Source organism: Lynx canadensis, chromosome E2 (assembly GCF_007474595.2).
Source record: "Lynx canadensis isolate LIC74 chromosome E2, mLynCan4.pri.v2, whole genome shotgun sequence".
Classification (NCBI taxonomy): Eukaryota; Metazoa; Chordata; class Mammalia; order Carnivora; family Felidae; genus Lynx; species Lynx canadensis.
In genome coordinates, this window is record NC_044317.1 from 36,859,833 (window position 1) to 36,881,017 (window position 21,185).

At 46.4% G+C, this 21,185-nt stretch overlaps 1 protein-coding gene across 2 annotated transcripts in view; it reads left to right on the plus strand.

Annotated features, from left to right (window-relative positions):
- Positions 1–21,185, plus strand: part of MYLK3 (myosin light chain kinase 3) — a 39,395-nt gene that overhangs the window by 3,226 nt on the left and 14,984 nt on the right. Inside the window, exons 1-8 of one of the 2 annotated variants that reach the window (XM_030299147.1) lie at positions 2,598–3,250; positions 9,085–9,175; positions 10,173–10,557; positions 14,424–14,875; positions 16,914–17,019; positions 17,574–17,667; positions 18,091–18,200; positions 19,075–19,216. In XM_030299147.1, the coding sequence (XP_030155007.1) occupies positions 2,774–3,250; positions 9,085–9,175; positions 10,173–10,557; positions 14,424–14,875; positions 16,914–17,019; positions 17,574–17,667; positions 18,091–18,200; positions 19,075–19,216 (1,857 nt within the window). In that variant the 5' untranslated portion in view covers positions 2,598–2,773. Of the gene's footprint in view, positions 1–2,597; positions 3,251–9,084; positions 9,176–10,172; positions 10,558–14,423; positions 14,876–16,913; positions 17,020–17,573; positions 17,668–18,090; positions 18,201–19,074; positions 19,217–21,185 lie in introns of those variants that run through there. The other variant, XM_030299148.1, reaches the window with a different exon arrangement.

Sequence of the window (21,185 nt, forward strand, 5' to 3'; positions counted from 1 at the left end):
AGCTTACTGCTGGGAATTGTTAAGGCATCTTACCCTGCACTTGTTTGTTGTGGAAAACCCCAGCTGCTGCTCCTTCCATAAGTCTCCTGATGCTCAGCCCAGCCTCCTGCACAGCTGGAGCCCCCTTAATTCATTTCTTCCATACGTTTGTGTTGAATACCCACAACCTGCCAGGCATGTTGGTGCACCTGAGGATTAAGGCAAGTCCAAGGACTGTTCTGACCCCAGGGAACAACGAGCTGGTTCTGAAACAGTAGAGGATGCAGCAGCCACGTTTCTAGTGAACCAGCTGCCTTGCAATTACTTGCTGCTTAAGGGAGACCTAGGGGTAAATCCTTTTGTAATTTAAATAGTTAGCTTTTGATATAGACATCTGTCTGGGACATTTTGTTTTCGTTTGGGTTCAAATGGACTTTCAAGATAGGTTTCCAGGGTTTTTTTTTTTAATTTTTAATTTTCAAATTTATATCCAAATTAGTTAGCATATAGTGCAGCAATGATTTCAAGAGTAGATTCCTTAATGCCCCTTACCCTTTTAGCCCATCCCCCGTCCTGCAACCCTTCCAGCAACCCTCTGTTTGTTCTTTATATTTAAGAGTCTCTTATGTTTTGTCCTCCTCCCAGTTTTTATGTTATTTTTGCTTCCCTTCCCTTATGTTCATCTGTTTTGTATCTTAAATTCCTCATATGAGTGAAGTCATATGATATTTGTCTTTCTCTGACTAATTTCACTTAGCAATGTTTCCAGGTTTTATTAAGCCAAGGATGTAGGCTGCTCCAAAGATCCCCACAGCAGTGGCCTGTGGTGCACATTGGTGGAAACTCCCTCCTGGAGTTAATAAACCTTCTAGCCTTATAAATCACAATGCTTCGTAGTACTTACTTACAAGATTGTCTTTGGATGAGGAATGCCTGAAAAGCATGCTCCTCCAGCTTTTGTAAATTCGGCTCAGTCAACCCCTCCTAGAAGCTGGGTTTGTCTCTTTAGACTGGTGGGGACTGCATCCCACAAAGATTATCCATACCTGCTGTCGGACAGGTGTTGGGCTGGTGTTAGATGCAGAGATTTCTCTGGGTAGCCGCTTCCCTAAGTGTGATCCAGGGACCCCTAGCTCCACAGAGAAGTATGAGGTGGTAAGTGTAGAGGAAGGGGTGATTCCCTGGTCAGGTGCTGGTTTCTTTCTGTAGCAGATGAGATCCTGCTGAGGCACATCTTGAATCCCCAAGAGGAGCTGGGGCACAACATTCCCCAAACTTCTTTTCCCAAGAAGAGTTTGTATGTTTGCTTTAAATCACAGTGCTATAACAGACTAGCATTTTTATGAGCATGTTCCTGATATTTCTACCAATGACACCCAGGCCTGTGCTCTCCAGAAATGGGTCTGAATTTCTATACTGGCTGCTTAGGGCAGCTATCCCGATGGAGGGTCAGGTAGTGAGGGGGTTTGTGGTCAAGCTGTACTTGTGTAGCAAGCTCACCCGTAGCTTAAAATAGCAAAATGATCTAAAGGTGCTTTTAGATGTCAGGTTTCCAGGTCAAAGTTTATCCTCATGATTGCTTTTATTCCAGAGGAGGAAGTGTAGCAGGACACTACAAAGGCCCTCCCTGGGGCCAGCATTGGCTACAGCTTAGCTAGCCTCAGGGTACCCCGTGTTGGGGCAACCTTGGACAAATTCTCTCACCCTTTGCTTTCTCCCTAGGAGGGCCTGGAATAAAATGGTGTCAGTCAATCGTTCCCTGGCAGCTTAGGGACTCTCTGGTGGCTCCTAACAACACCCCACCTCAGTGTCAGCCTGAGCATCTCCTTTGCTTTATTTATTGATGCTTCTGTATTCAACCAAGGGTTTTGAGGCTAAAATGTTTGGAAACTACAGGAAACACAGGCCCACTTGCTCTCTAGGCTGCTACTATGTTTGTTCTAGTGTATAGAGATTGGGTGCCTGATGCCTACATGGTCAATGCTGGAGGAGCAGGGGTGGGGAGGGGCACCACTGGTGGGTGTTTTCCAAAGGGCTCTGTGAGGAACTTGACCTGAAGAATGGCACTTGGCAAGTAGCCTAGGCCATTTTCCCTTACTTCTATTTTTAGGTACAAGTGGCTAGTGACTGAGGGCCCATTGTGGGGAAGGATCTGCCAATTCACCCCAAAGGCAGCTTAAACACATATTTGGGGCACCTTCAAAGTAGGAGCACCAAAAATTGGTTTTAATTTGTGGAAGCATCAAAATTTTTATCATGGCAAAAATCAGAATGACCTCACATTTATTTTTGGTTTTGCTTTCCATCATGAATTCAATGTGTTTGTGGCAAGTATGATACCATCTGCTCCTCAGTGCTTTGGGCCTCTAAAGGTCTACCCTGGGATCCCTGGACCCCTTGTAAAGTCCAGCTTTCTGGTTCATTACCTAAAGGACCCCCTTTCTTCTAACCTTTAGTCAACTATCCAAACTCCTGCCTGCCTTGGATAGATTCTTAAAATATTTGCCTATCAGCACCCTCTCAGAGAGGAATGTTAAATGCTGCCATGATGTCAAAGGGGCCCCAAGGAGAAGGGCCTTGCCAAACCCAGCCTATCACTCATAGCCACAGCAGAGTGGGAGATAAGCAAGGCTCAGAGAGAGTCTGGTCCTCTGGGCTCCCTAAACAACCCAGGCGCTGTGGGGCGAGGCTGTTAGCTACCAAGAACAATGAAACTTCCAGATATCACTGCCCAAGTGAAAACTAGGAGTCTGTGGATTTTCTGATTCCTCGTCCTTGTCAAGCTTGCTTCAGGATGTCTGAAGCCTCCAAGGAGGGTGTGGAGACCTGGGGGCTGCTGGTGTCAGGCAAGGTCTGCTTAACAACCATGGACAAAAAGCTTAATGTGCTAAACGAGAAGGTTGACAAACTCTTGCATTTCCAGGAAGATGTCACGGAGAAATTGCAGTGTGTGTACCAAGGCATGGGCCACCTGGAGCAGGGCCTACACCGCCTGGAGGCCTCTCACATCCTGGGCCCAGGTGGGGCTGACCATACTCCTCCAGCTGACGCACAGGCTGGGTGGCCAGAGGTCCTGGAGCTGGTGAGGAATGTGCGGCAGGATGCTGCCCAGCATGGTGCCAGGCTTGAAGCCCTATTCAGGATGGTCGTGGCCGTGGACAAGGCCATAGCTTTGGTGGGGGCTGTGTTCCAGAACTCGAAGGTGATGGATTTCATCATGCAAGGGAGTGTCCCTTGGAGGAAAGGAAGCCTGGCTGATGGCTCTTCAGAGGTTGGTTCTTGCTTCCCTATCCCAGTAACCCTTCTGGCTGAAAGGGAGACCCCAGTGACTCTGGTGGGGACACTGGCCAGGCAGCTAGTCTTAGGAGCAGCAGGAGCTGTTGTTCTCTTCCTGTGCCACCTGTATGACCTGTGGATGGAGAAAGAAGAGGGTGAACCTGAGAGCTCATAGGTGGATTTTCACACAGGTCACTGACTGGCTGCTCTTCCCAGGGAAAGGAAGAGGCAGTGCCTCGGTGAGGTCTGTGGGGCTTTGGCCAGTGTCAGAACACCTAGTGGGGGGAAATGGGCCATTAGGGAGAGGAGGACAGTGAAGCTTATTGGACATTCTAGTAACTTCTTTTTGCTCCCTTTTGTCCTTCACACCTGGAGTAGGAAACAGGTGGGAGCCAGCTTACCTATTAGAACCCCCTTTTAGAACCCTCACCTTCCTGTCCCCAACCTTGTGCTGTGTCCCAGAGTGGGCAGAGTGTGCAGCTGCTTGTTCGAAGATGAGTGTTGACAATGACCCCTAGGGGACACAGGCTATGAAGAAGCCGGAGCCTGGGGGTGGAGTATGGCATTTCTGGGAGGACTGTTCCCAAAGATTGCATAATCAAACCTGCTGGCTAATGGAAGTTTGGCTGGGGTGGGGGTGTTTGTGTATGTGTGAGGTGTATAGAAGCAACATTCTGTTTGGGAACAGCTAAGAGTCAGCCACTTAGCAACACTCAGACGGCCTGGAGCCACCATCTCAGATCCCTGCTGTTATCCACCAGCCTCTGGCAAGAGATAAGCTGAGGTCCGCAGGAGGCTGTGCTGGACTCTGTGTCAGCAGTGAGGCTTTCAGGGGAAAGGCTGCAGGGTTTGCCTTCCTTCCTCATCTGCAGCCAGGCCAGAGCTCACCCTGCCGGCCCCTTCCTCTCCCTGCCCCTCACCTTCTTCCAGAGGATGCCCCTCTCCAGTAGCTCCTTGCTTCCTGCAGCTGTCCTGTGAGTCTGGCCTGCAGGGGAGAGGTGACCTCCCCCTTTTTCACTGATAACCAACCTCAGCTTTAAAGAAGAAAATGACTCTAATAAATTCACATGATGAAAATATTCATGTGGTAAAAAACATCATCGTGTCCCTTCTACTCCATTCCCCCATCCCCAGTCCCCAAGACTCCTCCTTGAGCAGTGATAGGTGCCAATTTCCTGCAAAACCTCGCAGACGGAGTCTGTTTATAACACACCTCTTTGTTCTATTTTAACTCAAATCATTCACATTATTCTGGCCTTGATTTTTTTTTAACTTAATATATTTTAGGCATCGTTTCATATTTAAAATTTTTTTTCAAAATTTATTTACTTATTTTGAGATAGAAAGAGAGAGAGCAGGGAAGGGGCAGAGAGAGAGGGAGAGAGAATCCCAAGAGGTTCTGCACTGTCAGCACAGAATCTGACATGGGGCTTGGACCCACAAACCGTGAGATCATGACCTGAACCAAAATCAAGTCAGATGCTTAACCGACTGAGCCACCCACGTGCTCTGTTTCATATTTATACATAGAAATCTTCCTCTTTCTGCAAGTTGCAAAGTTCTCCAGTTGGGGGGGTGTGTCTTAATTTGTTATCTAGCCCTGCGTCATTGTTTTTTTTATATTATTTCTTATTTTTAGCTATTATACATAACGATGCAGCAAATATCCATAGAAGTGTGAGCTTATGTCTACGATACACTCCTAGATGTAGCAATGCCATTTGTGTATATAAAGCAAAACTGGCCTTCAAAGGAGTTTTTCCAATTTGGTCTCCTGTCAATACCATATGGGAATGGTTGTGGCCTCCCCTTTGGCTGACAAAGCATACCATCCAATTTGTTTATTCTTTGCCTGTGTGGGGATTGAAAACTGAGATCTTATTGTGTGTGTGTTTTTTAACATTCTGAAAAATTTTGCGAAATGCAAACTTATAGTAGAGCACTTATAGTAGAGATTAGTATCATGCACTTATAGTAGAGATTAGTATCATGCACCCTGTGAACCCACAAGGGGAGGCCAATGTTGTTGCATATATCCTCACCTACTTCCCTCTCTCTAGATTATTTTGAAGCAAATCTGAGACATTGGATCATTTCATCCAAAAAAACTAGCAGTTATATCTAGAAGATAAGAGCTCTTTTAAAAAATATAATCACAAGGGGCGCTTGGGTGGCTCAATCATTTGAGCGTCTGACTCTTGGTTTCAGTTCAGGTCATGATCTCACAATTGTGGGATTGAGCCCTGTGTCAATTTGTCAGTTCAGAGCCTGTTTGGGATTCTCTTTCTCCCTCTCTCTCTCTCTCCCCTGCTCATGTGTGCTCTGTCTCAAAATAAATAAATATTTAAAAAAAACAAACAAAATACTCGTAATCATGATACCATTATCATGACCAAAAAGTACATAGTAATTTAATATTACCAAAGTCGGTGTTCAAATTTTCCTAATTGTCTTATGCTTTTTTTCCCCTTACAGTTTGTTTATTTGAATCAATATTTAAATAAGACAACTGGTTATATGCCTCTCAAAGCTAATTCTTTTTCTTTAATTCATAAAAAAAATTAAAACTTTTCATTATGGAAAATTTCAAATGTAGCCAGAAATAGATAGAATAGCATATATCATTGTAGTTTTAATTTGTATTTGCTATATTTTTCTGTGAACTGCTCATGTTCTTTTCCCACTTTTCTATTTCATTTTTTTGTACTTATTGATTTGTAAGAGCTCTTCATATATTAGTGAAATTAGCTCTATATTATATGTGTTGCAGGCATTTCTGAATAGGGGAAATCATAGAACATTTTCTTTTCTGAGTTCTTGCAACATTTCTTCTTGTCTGTTCTGGTCAACTGGCATGTGATTGATCTCTTTTCTGGTCTTTGTGTTTAATACAGCTATCAGTAACCATCTATAGGTTTGGGTCTAGCACCCCAATCAGACTGTCAGTTCCTATTTGATCCATGACAAGAGGCCTCTACTTCCCTCTGTGTACTGTGGCCAGAGCGGGTCTCATAGGAGGTGTCAGAGAATGGGTAATGAACTGAGACAGACCCCTAACTATTTAACATATTGTTGGTGTTGAAAAGAGACTTTCTGGAGATCCTGTTCATGTTTCCTTAAGAGGGTAGGGGCATAGTAATGATTTATGGGATTGAGTTAAATCCTAGCATTGGCTCCTAAATTTGAAAATTGTGCCGGGACTATGGAATTTAAGAAACAAATGAGCAAAGGAAGAAAAAGAGAGAGAGAGAGAGAGAGAGAGAGGGAGAGAGACAAACCAAGAAGTGGACTCTTAATTACAGAGAACAAACTGATGGTTACCAGAGGGGAAGGTGGCAGGGGGGACAGGAGAAATAGGTGATGGGGATTAAGGAGCGCACTTTGCCATGAGCACTGGGGATTGTATGGAAGTGTTGAATCACTGTATTGTACACCTGAGACTAATGTAACACTGTAGTTAACTGTATGTTAACTATATTGGAATTAAAACATTTTTAAATGTCCAAAAAAAGAAAGAAAGAAAAAAGAAAATTGTGCCAGGACGTCACAAAGTTCCTCCTTGGGTTTTCTGAAGTGCCCAGTGGTACTTCAGTTTGGTTGTAAAAATGAATTAGAGTATTTCTAGAAGTCAGGTGCTCTTTCATGAAGGACAGGGCCAGGCTCAGCCAGGGGTGGGCCCAAATCATAGGCAAACTGTTCAGAAGACACCAGTCCTCTAGAATGGTGTTTAGGGTCTCTTCTCCTCCCTCTGGATGAACTGGAACCAAAAGGTTGAGTCCTGAAGACACGACTCAGCTGTGTGTGTGTGTGTGTGTGTGTGTGTGTGTGTGTGTTTGCATGTTTAGGTGCGTGTGTACTGCCTACACCAAGAGTGGAAAGAGGCAGAGGACACTCTGAGCCCATCAAGGTCTGCCAAAGGAGAGTTTGTTTGAGTGCCTCTCCGCCGGGGTGAAACAGGAGGCATCCCGTGATAATGCTTCCTGTTCCCCCAGCTACGGGGGTGGAAGGACAGAGTCTGCAGGAGGCCAACGTAGAGGTCTCTGCTGAGTAGGGGGTCCTGGTCACATTGATGTGCTGGTGCTAATCATAATAACAGCAGCTGACATTTATTTATTAGATGCCTAGCACACGCCAGGGGTGGGGCTGGGTGTTCCCATGTGTTGTTACCTTCAAGAAGACAAAGCTTGGTGTGCTGGGATCCCAAAGGGATGAGCACGTAGTAGGATTGAACAAAGTGGGTACAGTGTAGGAAAAACAGTGGAACCAACCCTCATCCTTAGTGCCAGGGAGACTTTCTGGAGAGGTGAGGACTGTGGTGCCCCAGTTAGAGGGAACTGCTCCAGCTGATTTTTGCCATGTGGCCCTAAAGTTGCCAGATCTTCAGTTTGTTGTTTTTTTTTTTTAGGAGAATTTGGGAACCTAGACTTGTTTATAATCAGTTTTATTAATATATAATTTACATACAATAAATGGCACATACACACAAACTATGTACATAGTTCAACATAGTTCAACAAGTGTGTACATCCAAATCAACACCACCATAATCAAAACACAGAGCAATTCTAAGCCCCAAAATGGAACTTAGAATTTTAATATAAAAGTCTCCTAGATTTAAAGTGTTGATAGCAAATTAAAAAAATTAAAATGCTGTGCATGCCAAACAAAATGTGTCTCAAGCTCTTTTTGGCTCCCAGTTGGGGTGTCTGTGGCCAAGTCAAGGGAAAGGGCCTTCAGCAGTGAGTGGGGCCCAGGGTCTCAGCCCAGGCTCAGGGCTGTGCTGTGACCAGAACTGCTGCTGTGATAAGGGCCAGGAGGAGTTTTAGGGGCTGCACCAGTCAAAGGCTCAAAACCTCTACAAACACCAGGGGCACCCAGCAAGGGGTCAGGTCATCTAGAAATATTTGCACTTAAAAACACTGAGTACTCCTACTATTTCAGGAGTAAGATCACTGGCCTCATGCAGACCACTTAGAGTTAAAGGGAGAGCTGCTGAGGGCTTCTCTAGGTCAGACTTTGAGTGTCCTTACACAATCCATCCATGGATCAATCAATTGGCTCATCGAAGACAGATAGCTCCCTGTCTCAGGCAGGATAAAATCACCAGAGCTACTGAGCACTTACCATGTGCTGGACACACTTGTCAGGACCTTTCACAAATTAACTCCCCAATCCTCTCACTAACTCTATGAGTCAGATAATATTATTCTCCCCATTTCACAGATGAGGAAAGTGAGATACAGAGCAGTTAAGGATCTCTGCCGAGTGGTGAAGATGGGGTTTAAACCCAGCAGGTCTGGCTCAAGAGTCTGAGAGGCTGTGCTTCCTGCCACACTACTGTACTGTAAAGGGGTGACCATAGGATGCATCAACCCAGTTTCCTGGCAGACACTATACATTGATTGTGGCATTCTCCCTACCCTTCTTTCCCCTCTACCCATCCCCACCCCTTTAAACAAGCATGGGTTAATTTGACTTTAGAATCCAAGCAATAGCCATAACTGACTGATCTGAATTATTAACACTTTATGATTAAATTTATTTTCCATTACTGGTCTACGTGCTTTGGGGTCCAGTCTGTTTAGAAGCCCCTGTCAGGTCTGCTCCTTACTGACAATATGAGACATATTACAAAGAACTTGATGACCTTGGGTAAGTGTCTTTGTCCCTATGATGACAATAGTGATATCTACACTCTAGTATTACTGTGAGACCACGTGAAATAACCTAAGTACTTCTACCTTTAGCATATGGTAGGTGTTCCACCTTCTGTGGCCTGAACAATGATGGTGATGATGATCGTGGTGGTTTTTATGGTGTTTCTTTTAGAACAAAGATCGAGTGGAAGAGAAAGGAGCAAAACCAAAGCATGTGCTGAGCACCAGAGCCGTGCAGGCCGAGATCAGGGGGTCTCCGGAGGGTGAGTGGGACCCTATTTGCTTTATTTCACATCACACACATAATAGTTTCAAAATAAAAATACCAATGGCGACAATGTGATCACTGAAAAACTGTTGAAGCTGCTGCTTTTTTTTCTTTTTTCTTTTGTCCTGTATGTATATCCCACTATGTATTCCTATTTTATTTATTTATTTATTTATTTAAAAACATTTTTTAATGTTTATTTATATTTCTGCACTGTCATTGCAGAACCCAAAATGGGGCTCGATCTTATGACTATGTGATTCTGCCCTGAGCCAAAATCAAGACTCAAGAGTCAGACATTTATCTGACTGAGCCACCCAGGTGCCCTGTGTTACTGTTTTAAAGTCACTTGGAATAGCTTCTTCTTGTGTAAGCTATGCCACCAACCTCAGGTCTATTTCACTTTGCTTTAAATCTTTATGGATTACTTTTATTAAAGTTTCATTTTCTTTTACAATTTTGTGTAATATTGACATAGTTCTAAAGTCAAATAGACAGAACAAGGTATATTAAGAGAAGTCTAGCTTCTGTCCTTGTTCTCTGCATTGTGTTCCCTCCCTTGCATATGAAAGCATTTAAAAAAGTTTTTGTCTTATCCTTCTTTCTGCCTCTTTAGGCATGAAAGTTTAAGCATGAACATTTTTACCATGTTCTAAGTGGTTGTGAACACACACTCACATATCCTCCTTTCCTAGATAAAGAGAAGCACATACTTTTCTCCACCTGACTTTTTTTTCACTGTATATCCTGAGATCGCTTCATAGCCACATAAGGAGATATTTGCATCTTTCTATTTTCATGGCTGTGCAGTACTCCTGTGTGATGGGCCATGGTTTAGTCAACCAGCCTCCTACTGGTGGTCACTTGGGTTATTTCTAGTCTGCCTATTATAAAGATGCTGCACAGAACGGCCTTTGCACATTCGTTACAATATCTTTAGCACAGAGTTCTCCATATAGGAATGCATTTTTATGCTGCCTATTTTCCTGTAGAGAGCCAGAAGGAAAACTTGCCAGAGGGGACAGTGGAGACGCTGACTCCCATCAATGCTTCAGGGATAGGATCTGATCTTCTCACCCAGGAAGAGGCTTCACTAGGGCAGGCAGAAGTGCCCCCTGGCCACCTGCCGCTGCCCACAGAGGTGGAAGACAAAGTTCCTAGAGCATTCATTGAGAACCCTGGGACTGACCTGGAATTGTCTGCAGCACCCAACAGGGTCAAGGAGGCCCCAACCAGCCAGGAGACTTTACCCAGTACAGCACGAGGATCATCATTCAGCAGGCCTGACTCTCGGCCCACAGAGGCAGGCATGAGGCTGACTCCAGGGCTGCCAGTCCAGGCCAAGGCAGCTTACAGTGGTGTAGAAACACCTCCGAGGTAAGGGGTGTTCCTCCACGGTGGGCAAGGGAGGGAGTTAACAGCAGCCCCTCAGCTGGAGCATGGCCAAGAGACTAGCTGCTGAGGCTGAGTGTCACTGTCGGCACAGTGCTGGCTAGCTTCATGAGGGGAAGACAGGAGAAGGTGCAGGCAATGCTTTTGGGAATTTAGAGCACTGTTTCTCACCTGGTGCCCATTACAATTACCTGAAAGAATTTTTTTTTAATGTTTATTTATTTTTGAGACAATGCGAGAGATAGAGTGCAAGCAGTGGAGGGGCAGAGAGAGGGAGACACAGAATCCGAAGTGGGCCCCAGGCTCCGGGCTGTCAGCCCAGAGCCTGACGCAGTGCTTAAACTCAGCGAACCGTGAGATCATGACCTGAGCCAAAGTCGGATGCTTAACCGACTGAGCCACTCAGGTGCCCCCTGAAAGGAATTCTTAAGATACCAGTGCCCAGAGAGTCTGGTTTATTCAGTCTGGAGTAAGGCTCAGGTATTTTCTTGCTTTCTTGGCCTTCCTTCCTTCCTTCCTTCCTTCCTTCCTTCCTTCCTTCCTTCCTTCCCTCCCTCCCTCCCTCCTTCCCTCTTTCTCCCCTCCCTCCCTCCCTCCCCCACCTCCCTCCCCCCACTTCCTTCCTTCCTTCCTTCCTTCCTTCCTTCCTTCCTTCCTTCCTCCCTCCCTCCCTCCCTCCCTCCCTCCCTCCCTCCCTCTCTTTCTCCCTTTCTCTCTTTCTCTTTCTTACAAGCTCCTTGGGTGATTCCAATGTGGAGCAGGGCTGAGAACCACCAGCTCTTAGAGCAATTATAATAGCTACAGGCTGGGGCTCACTGAACTCTCCTAGGTGCTGGAATTGACCAAGCTTTTCACAGGCATCATATCTCTGTAGTCTCACAACATTCCCAGGAGATGAGCGTGGTTGCCTTCCCATTTTATTGATAAGGAAATAGGCTGAGAGTAGCCAGGGCCACATGGCTAGGGATTCACAAAGTTGAAATCTGAATCTAGGTTTATGGACTCCAGAAATCTCCTAACTACTGCACCAGCCTCTTTCCTCAGGTCAGCATTTAATTAAGACCCAAATACTAAGGTAGGGAGGAAAGGATGGGCTTTCAGAAAGAGGTTGGTATAGGCTGAATCAATCTAGGTAGCTTTCAGAATTATGCTTGGGGTCCTGAAGGTGGTGTTGTGTCCTCAGGAGGTAGCCTCAGGACCAGCCCCAGCCCTCAGCAGACACAGTGCAGGAAGACCCAGAACCTGATGACTGCCAAGCTCTCCCCAGCCCTGTGTTCCCCAGCCCTGGGGAACAGTACATCTTGGCCCCCAGGTTGGCCCGCTTAAGGGTACTTGTGCTTACCTGTCTTTTCTCAAGGGGGCTTGGTGCCCTCCTGCACCTGTCCTGGGTCATCTTGACCTGTAACAGAGCCCCATCCCTTCCCTGGGCCTGGCATAGGGAGGGGCGCTGCTGTCTGTGTACTGTGGTGACTGGCAGGGAAGCCCAGATGGTTTGTCTGCCTTTGTTCTGGAAGGAAATGAGAGCCTTAACCGGCCAAAAGGAGGGAATCCTGGCAGGCATCCCTGGGTCCTGGCCAGGGCTATAAATATGGAATCTAGGGATAGGGATGAACTTGCCATGAACTTGTTAGGGTCCTCAAAAAGATTCTGCATTAGGGGGAAGGTAGGTTGATTGGCAGTGGCTGCCTGTCTAGAGGATCCTGAGGCCCTAGCTGCAGTTGGAGGGACATGGTGCTGTAATTGATTAGTCATGCCTGCCCTCTGCCCTGGGTGTGCTTTGCAGGAGGAGGAAAAACGTTGGATACTCAGTGACATGGGAATGCATGTCAGTGCATTTGGGGCATCCCATGCCCTGCTGGGTATGAAGACCAAGTGGGACAACAGTGACTCGTGGCCTTATCAGCTGGCCACCTGACCACCTGGATACTGTTCCAGCAACTGGCTTCCTGTAGTTTCCTGTGTCCTTCAGTTGAGATGAGGCCTGAGCCAGGCTTAGATGCCACCTTCCCACCCTACCTTGTCATCACCAACCCGTATTCACTCCCGAGGGCCACGGTGCAGGGACTTTTTGCCTAAGTCTGGCTGTGGACAGGCTTGCACAGAATCAGTGCATTTAGGAATAGGCACTGCTTTCAGAGGACCTGCTGCAGCTCAGGGAGGGGCTGGGCTTTCGACTGCTATGGAAAAGCCTCACTTTGTTTTTTCATTATGGTAAAAAAACATGTAACATAACATTTACTAAGTTAACCATTTTTAAATGTGCAGTTCAGTGGTATTAAGTATATTTGGGTTGTTGTGACACACATCTCCAGAACATTTTCATCTTGAAAATCTGAAACTCTACAACCATCAAACAATTCTTACTACCCCCACCCTAGATCCTGGCAACCACCATTGTACTTTCTGTCTCTGAACTTGACTACTGTGGGTACCTCATATAAGTGGAATTATATAAGTGGAAGCAGAGTTTTTGTGCCTGGCTTATTTCACTTAGCATAATGTCCTTGAGGTTTATCCAGGTAGTAGAATGCAACAGGATTTCCTTCCTCTTTAAGGCTGAATAATTTTCCACTGTATGGATATTACACATTATGTTTATCCATTCACCCATTGATGGACACCTGGGTGGCTTCCACCTTTGGCTGTTGTGAATAATGCTGCTATGAGCATGGGTTTGGAACTTAAGAAGTGGGATTGCTGGGTCATTTGGTAGGTTTTTTTTCTAAATTTTTGAGGCACCACCTTCCTGTTGTCCACAGCAGCTGGACCATTTGGGTCTCACTTTGGGACATTTCCCCACTTTGTGGAAACTCAGCACTTCTGCAAGGTATCAATGTCTCTGTTTGACAGAAGAAGGAACTGGCACTGGCCTTGTCCAAAGTTGTCCAGCAACATGGTCCAGAGCTAAGACCAGAAAGGAGGCTGCCTGGCTCCCTCCTGAGACTTAGTCCATGCCAGACCCTCACTGCCTCACCCCCACCCCAACACACATACACCCTGGCAGTGAGTTGTGAAGAACAATCAGAGCAGGGGCAACTCTGAGAGGGAGGGTCCGAACCCCTGGGGGTCATAGCTCCCAGGGTCAGGGTCCTTCCTTCTGAATATTGTCAGGGTTCAGAGGGCCTTCCTGACCTCCATCTGGGCCCCCAAATCCAAATGTCACAAGGTCTGGGCAATGAGAATGGATGAAGTGGGCTCTGTGGCATTGCCGGGGTGCAACAGGGTCTGTGAGGAAGTGGAGCTGCATCTCAGCTCTGCGGACCTGCCCAGCTCAGCCAGAACCGTTTGTTCAAGAGAAATAAGAAGTCCAGTCTCTATGAGCATTTACCTGATTTTAATAAAATATGTCTGACCTGGGGCTTCCAGTGTGATATTTGACTTGCTTCACCCTTTCTTCATTTAACTGAAAGGGAAACTGAGGCCTAGAGAGGGTGGGAAGAGCCCAGGTCTCCTGCCTCCAGGCCACAGTCCCCCTGGGGCAGAAGCAGGTTTCCAAGGACTTCAGAGGCAGCTGGTGCTCACTGTCCAACACAGGTTACATCAGTCTTCCTCAGACACTCATCCCCTGGAATTCTGAGAGCAAATGGTACCATCTCACTGAATCCAGCCTCTCCCAGGTATCCTGTCTGTGCAGAGGTAATCAGGGTATCTGGACAGGCTGGGGTTGGGGTCTGCTTGTTTCAAACACAGTCTACCTTACTATTATAACAACCTGAAGTACCCTTTTTATGGATGAGAAAACTGAGACCAACAGGCCGTAATCATTGAGTGGCAGCAGCAGGCATTTGACCCCAGGTCTGTGGTGACTCAGAAGTCCTTGGTTTTAAGGCCTTATTTTATCTCTGCTCCAGGATCTCCATCCATGTGCAGGAAACAGACACCCCTGGGGAGCTGCTTGTGACACGAGGGGGCAGCCTCAGACACATACCCCCTGAGGAGGCTCCAGCAGCTGCCTATCCAGGTGAGCAGGACCCACCTGGGCCCACCCCCCAGACCCCTGTGACCAAGTCAGAAAAACAGATCCCAAAAGGAGCTGGAAAGATTTCCCCACTGTGGAAGCGGAGCAGCGATGAGGGAGCAAAGGCAGAGGAGAAGCAGGGGCCTGGGGCTGAGTCCACCGTGGGACCAAGAGGGGCCAGGAGGAACATGGGAGACCATGCTGGATCCCTGGGCCAGCAGCAGGACAAAGACCCAGGGACAGGATACCCTGAGCCTGGAAAGGACTGCACATCCAGAGGCATGGGCAGAGCTGAAGCAGGAAGGAAGACCCCCCTGGGAGCCGAGGCTGGCAGCGTGGTTCTGGGTGAGTCCATTGCTGTGTGCCTGGTAAGTGGGTTTGGGGGACCTACACCCAGGGGACCTTTCTGCTTTCAGGGCAAGAGAATGTGGGTCTGGGGGAGCCCAAGACTTAGACCAGCCTGCCAGTAACTGCTGGAGCTAAAGAGCAAGGGCTGGAGATGCAGCAGGCTGCATTTGGAGTGACTGTAGCAGTAGGGGAGCCCTGTGGCTCAACGGGGTGGATTTCTCCAAGCCACCAGCCCACCTGAGCTCTTCACCATTGGTGTCATTCTGGATTGAGCCAGAGAAGGCTCCTGTTAAAAAGAACTTCTATTAACTAATGGACCCATTATCGGCCACCATGCCCAATGAGTAAGTTCTCATCCTGGGGTATGGAAGGGTGTAGTGAGGATCCCAGTAGTGGTGGGAAACATCCTTGTGTTCATGTGACTGAAATGCCCTCAACTGTTCCAGCATTAGGGTCCTACCCTCCTTGGTGTAAACCCTCATCTCATGAAGGCCAGGAGAAAGGCCACCCTTTGCTGGTTTCCTGCCCTGGAATTTCTGGAAGTCCCTGAGGAAGGGCTGCAGGTCATCTGGGGCCCCTTGCCACTTCTGGACTCTGCAGTTGCCCTGTCATAGTGACATCTCTAGTTGCTTCCTCTCCACCTGTACGACTTGGTCCAAATGTGGACAAGGGCTTCCTTTAATTCTTGAAACACAGCTGAAAGCAAACGGAGTCTCCAGAATCTTTTCTGAGGCTCGGAATGGTGATAAAGCCAACGTGAACTCAGGGCTCTCTGTGTGCCAAGACACGTGCATTTGTGCAGGCATTTACTCCCACAGGCCTGTTGAGTGGGGATAAATGGAAATACAAGAGAGGTCAAGGAACATGCTCAGGGCCAGAGTCAGTGTTGACAGAGCCAGGATCTAACCCTGACTGGCTCTGGAACCATGTGTACAAACCTCATGGCTCTGCAGCCACTCTGAACACTTAGTGTGCGGCAAAGAAACTGCAGACCAAATTCTAGATTTGGAATCCCTGTGACACACACTCAGAATCCCAGCTTTTCTAGGGTCCCAGAAAAATAGCAGCTGTAGCAACAATAGCCCATATATATTACCTTTGTGGCCCAGGGCCCACGGTTTGCTTTGCAGATGCAAAAAAAGAATAAGCAATATTCTCTCAAGGCAAATTCAAACTTCTATTCTGGGGAGCAAAGAGTATTTTTACTAAGACAAACTAAGCTGTGTTTGCACTGCACCGGGTGTATGGTTTCAGAGGTATGAGAGCTGTGGGTGGAACACTCTGAGTGAACTATGACAAATCCAGACAAAATTTCAACCCAGGCCACTGACTTCCCACCACAGTCCTTAATGCACAAACCAGCTTCAGTCATTGTGTTTGCTGTTTTGCTTCATTCCTGTGCTTTATTTCATGCAACACTTCTAGATTCCTATTACCTCTGAAGGACAAGATTTTTCAAAAACACTCAGACATTTTTATCTTTCCAAGTGCTGGTGTCCTGTTTCCCCCTCCATTCCCCAGATACCACCAAACCCCTCTGAGCACACCTGCTACAGGCTACATCACAGGCTACTTGCCCTATCAGGAGATCAGAGGGTGCAAGAAGAGGAAGGGTGGGTGTTTGTCTCCAGCTGCCTCCCTGTCACACTAGCGTCACTGATGTCCGCAGCCCTGCCTGGACCTTCAAACATAGTCCTGTCATTAAATTCTCTCAATTACCCCGTTCAAGTGCACCTTCTGTTTCCTGCTGACTATACTGATCCACCGTGGATCCCCTTTTAACTTCAATGAACAGACTGGGTATAACTTCTCCATCTTTCAAAGAGCACTGTTGTAGGTGATGGGAGACCTGGGTATGAATCCCATCTGTCACTGACTTGCTGTGTGACCTTGGGCTAGTACCTCACATCTCTGAGACTCAGCTTGCTCCTCTGCTGAGTGGGTGACTCCAATGAGGTGTTCCTTGAGAAGAGTGAAGGGCTTGTCACTTAAACCAACCACTTAGGAGGCTCACAAGGTGTTGTCTCCCAAACAGATGACAGTCCAGCCCCACCAGCCCCTTTTGAACACCGCGTGGTGAGTGTCAAGGAGACCGCGACCTCAGCAGTTTACACAGTGTGCCAGCATGACGTCTTGGGAGGGTAGGTGGGCTTCTACCTTGATGAGAGAGTGGGAGCAAGAGGCTTGAGGGCAGAGACACTTGGAGACCTTATATGGCATGCTGTTGGATGCTTCTCAGGAAGGGGTTGACCAGGAGCCAAAGCCAGGAGTGGTATATATACCACACAGTGTACTAGGAAATGGATAGTCCACAGAGAGTAGGTGAAGAGAATACCTCTAGAGTGCAGAAGAGCCCACATGGTGTGAAATGAAGTATAGGGTGCAGGAGGCCCACACAGTATGGGCATGGGAACCATATACTAGTGGTGGTAGGGCAATCTGAGTGGTGTGGAATGAGGGAGGTAGTCCCCAGGGTATAGATAGATACTTTATGAGAGGATGAAGAAGGTCTTCTCTAAGTTTCAGGATAACCAATGTGGTGTTGGGGTGATGACTATAGTACCTCTGGGGTGCAGGATAATCCCATGGTGTTTATGGACAGAGGGCAGGACCAGAAAGTCCAGGGTACAGGATGGCCCACCATGTATGGAGTGAGCCTGTTGGGGTCTCAGTCTGCTGTGTCATGTTTCTGCAGGGGCCGGTTTGGCCAGGTCCACAGGTGCACAGAGAAGTCCACAGGCCTCTCACTGGCAGCTAAGATCATCAAAGTGAAGAGTGCCAAGGACCGGGTGAGGCATCTGCCCTGGACCAGCTGGTGCCTTGGGCCAAGTTCAGGGCTCCTATACTTCCTTATTGGCCCCTTGGCCCTACACTTCCCCAGCCCCCTGCATGCTGATCAGGAACCCTGCCACCTTCCCTGCCTCTTTTCCATGAGTCCCACACTCTGCCCAGCACATCACCTCATACCTTGGACAGCAGGGTCCCTCTGGATTTCCAGGCTTCCTTCTTGGACCTCAGGTTTCCTATATGTGGAACGGTGGGTCTGTTGTAAGAACCTGGTTTGGGTGCTGAGTCGGAAACCTGATGTGAGAGTAGGAAATGAGGAAACAGGGTGGGCATGCACCTTGGAAGGGCATGTGTCTTGGGAGGTACAGCTGGCTCATCTTCCTGACCCATTTCTTGGAAACTCCTCTCCCATCCGACTCCACAAGGAGGATGTGAAGAATGAGGTCTACATCATGAACCAGCTCAGCCACGTGAACCTGATCCAGCTCTATGATGCCTTTGAAAGCAAGAACAGCTTCACCCTCGTCATGGAATAGTGAGTGTCTCAGGAGGTGGAGCAGTGGCTTCTCTGTGGGCCCAGACTCAGTGCTGGGGCTTGGAGCCGTGGTTCTAGGCAAAGCTCTCCCTTTCCCCTCCCCTCTCTGGGACATCTAAGGAATATCATCACCTCCAATATGCAGCATGGAGGACAAAGTCATTTGTCATAAACCAGCAGTAAACCTGACTGACTTGTAGATGTATGTTGGTTTAGCGTACACAATTTGTAATAATTTTGATTTAAGCATTAACAATTGGAAATTGGGAAATTTCACATTAAAACCCAGATATCTTGCTTTTCTTACAAATGTGAACAATCTAGTAATGTTGGACCTGCGTTTCAGCTGGAACTGGTGTGCTGGAGCTCCTACTTGCTGACTCTGTAGACAAGGTCGCCAGTCTCCCATTTGACACAGTCCCCACCACTCCCAACCACCCCTGAAGCTGAGACCAGGGCCTCAGAGGCCATTTATTTTTGTGCTTGTGTTGCTATTTTCCTTCTGGTAGGGTTTGTAATATCATGTCATGTCATGTCTCTACCAAGAGTGAAAAAACAACATTGTAGCCAAACAAGTTTATAATCTTGGCACAGAGTCACCAGAGTGAGCCTGGATCATCAACATTGAAGACAATCCCCAGGATTCCCTTTGGCCCATCAGTTTCTTTTTACCACCTGCACTCTGAGCTGGCAATGGGCCAGAACAAAGATCTCCATAAAAACCCCAGATGGCAGTGGCCCTCCTTAATCCCTCCTTAATCGTAACCCTCGGGCTTACGTGGGTTGGCCTCTTTTGAACCTTGGTGATATGAGTGGACAAGTCCTCTGGGAGCCTTGCTCAGGCCAGTGCCTACCTCTCTCTTTGCCCTGGCAGTGTGGATGGAGGTGAACTCTTTGACCGGATCACAGAGGAGAAGTACCAGCTGACTGAACTGGATGTGATCTTGTTCACCAAGCAGATCTGCGAGGGTGTGCATTACCTCCATCAGCACTATATCCTGCACTTGGACCTCAAGGTCAGGCTCCACCTGGGCATGTGGTGGGTGGGCCTCCAGGGTTCCTGAGCTTCTGCTGCTTTCTTACCTTAAAGAACTCTATCAACAGACCATCCTGGCTTCCATTCCTGGCTCTCTGCCATTTCCTAGCTCTGGAGTAAATGAGTCATGCTGCCTCTCTGAACCTCAGTTCTTCCACTATAAAATGTGGATAATTATAACTCTTTAAGTGTTATTTGAAGATTAAATGATACAGTGACCTTCTTTTCTTTAAAAATATCTTTAGAGAGAGGCAAACCAAGAAACAAACCATTAGTGATAGAGAAGAAAATGATGGTTACCCGATGGGAGGTGGGGGATGGGGTAGATGGGGGATAGGGATTAAGGAGGGCACTTGTGATGAGTACCAGGTGTTGTATGGAAGTGCTGAATCACTAAATTGTACACCTGAAATCTTATACTGTATGTTACCTAACTGGAATTTAAATAAAAACTTAAAAACATTTAAGATTAGTTTTAAAAAAATTAAAATAGGAACATATGCTGTGGTAACAAATATAGACAATATAGAAATGTATAAAATACACAGTAAAAGTTCTTCCCATCCAGTGTCCATGCTAAGAGGTCTTCTCTATTAGCAGTTTGGCATGATACACAAATATATACAAAAGTGATCATGCTATATACATCCTGTTTTTAAACTTACCTTTTTTTCAGTTAACAGTACATTATAGACATCTTTTCTCATTCTCTTTAAGGGCCATGTGATATTCCAGTGAGTGAATGTGTTACACTCTCTTTTGTCTACTAGGATCGTCCTAGGAGTGTCATGCCTGGCTGGTAGTAAGCACTTGATACATGGCAGGCATTTCTGTGGTTTCCTACTCTGCTGGGCAAGCAGGAGGGTGTTTTTCAACAACTCCTTTCAGGAATTTCAGTGGCTCCCCACAGAAGGTGGGAAGTAGGTTGGCCAGAACTTTGTGGGTGCACATTGCTTCTTCTGACCATCTTTTCTGATTGACACCAGACTGTAAAGTTGGACTTCTTAGAAAAATGGTAGCGATAGTAGGGAATTGACCTCTGGCTTCCCAGACCCCTACAGCTAATTCCAAGCCCTCTGGATTAGCTGCTCTGTGAGGTTGGCAGTTGGGGGAAGCACAGGCTTCAGCTCTGTGGTTCTGGGTCAAAGACCTGCCGTTGGGGCAACCCTGTGTCTCTGCAGCAGGAGTTGATTATTGCAAAGGCCCATTTCCCAGGCAAGAGTAGGGCTTGTGTTGGTTCAGTTCCTTCGTGGCCAAAAGATCTTGCCTAAGTTCCTTGATCATATTGATTGATCTTGCATAAGCTGATCAGTTGCAAAATGGGGAATAATAGTATCTTCCTCTTAGGGGTGTTGCATGGATTAAAGCATGGAGAAAAAGCCCCAGAGCTGCTGTCCCATACAATAACCATAAGCCCACATGTGGCTATTAAATACTTGGAATGTGGCTAGTGTGACTGAGGAACTGAATTTTAAATTTTATTATTTTTAATTTATTTAAATTTAAAAACTGTCAGTTTAGTTATTGGTAAACTTTTAAGTATATTTGGGATGACTTCACTATGTGAATTTCCTTTTCACCTATAAATTTTATGAAATTTCAATACAATTAATTCATGAAATCTAAATACATCTAAAATATTTCTGATGAAAATTTAGTATCTGAATTGAAATGTGCTGTAAATATAAAATACACATTAGATTTCTAAGTCTTAATATGAAAAAAGAATGAAAAATATCTCATTAATATTTTTCATATTGATAACCTATCAAAATGATGAAATATTGGACATATTGCATTAAATAAAATATATTATTGAAGTTGAGTTTTAGAAAATATTTTAAGATGAATGAAAATGAGAACACAACATACTAGAACTAGAACATACTAGGATGCATCTAAATCAGGAGGAAATTTGTAGCTGCAAATATGGATATCATCTCAAATCA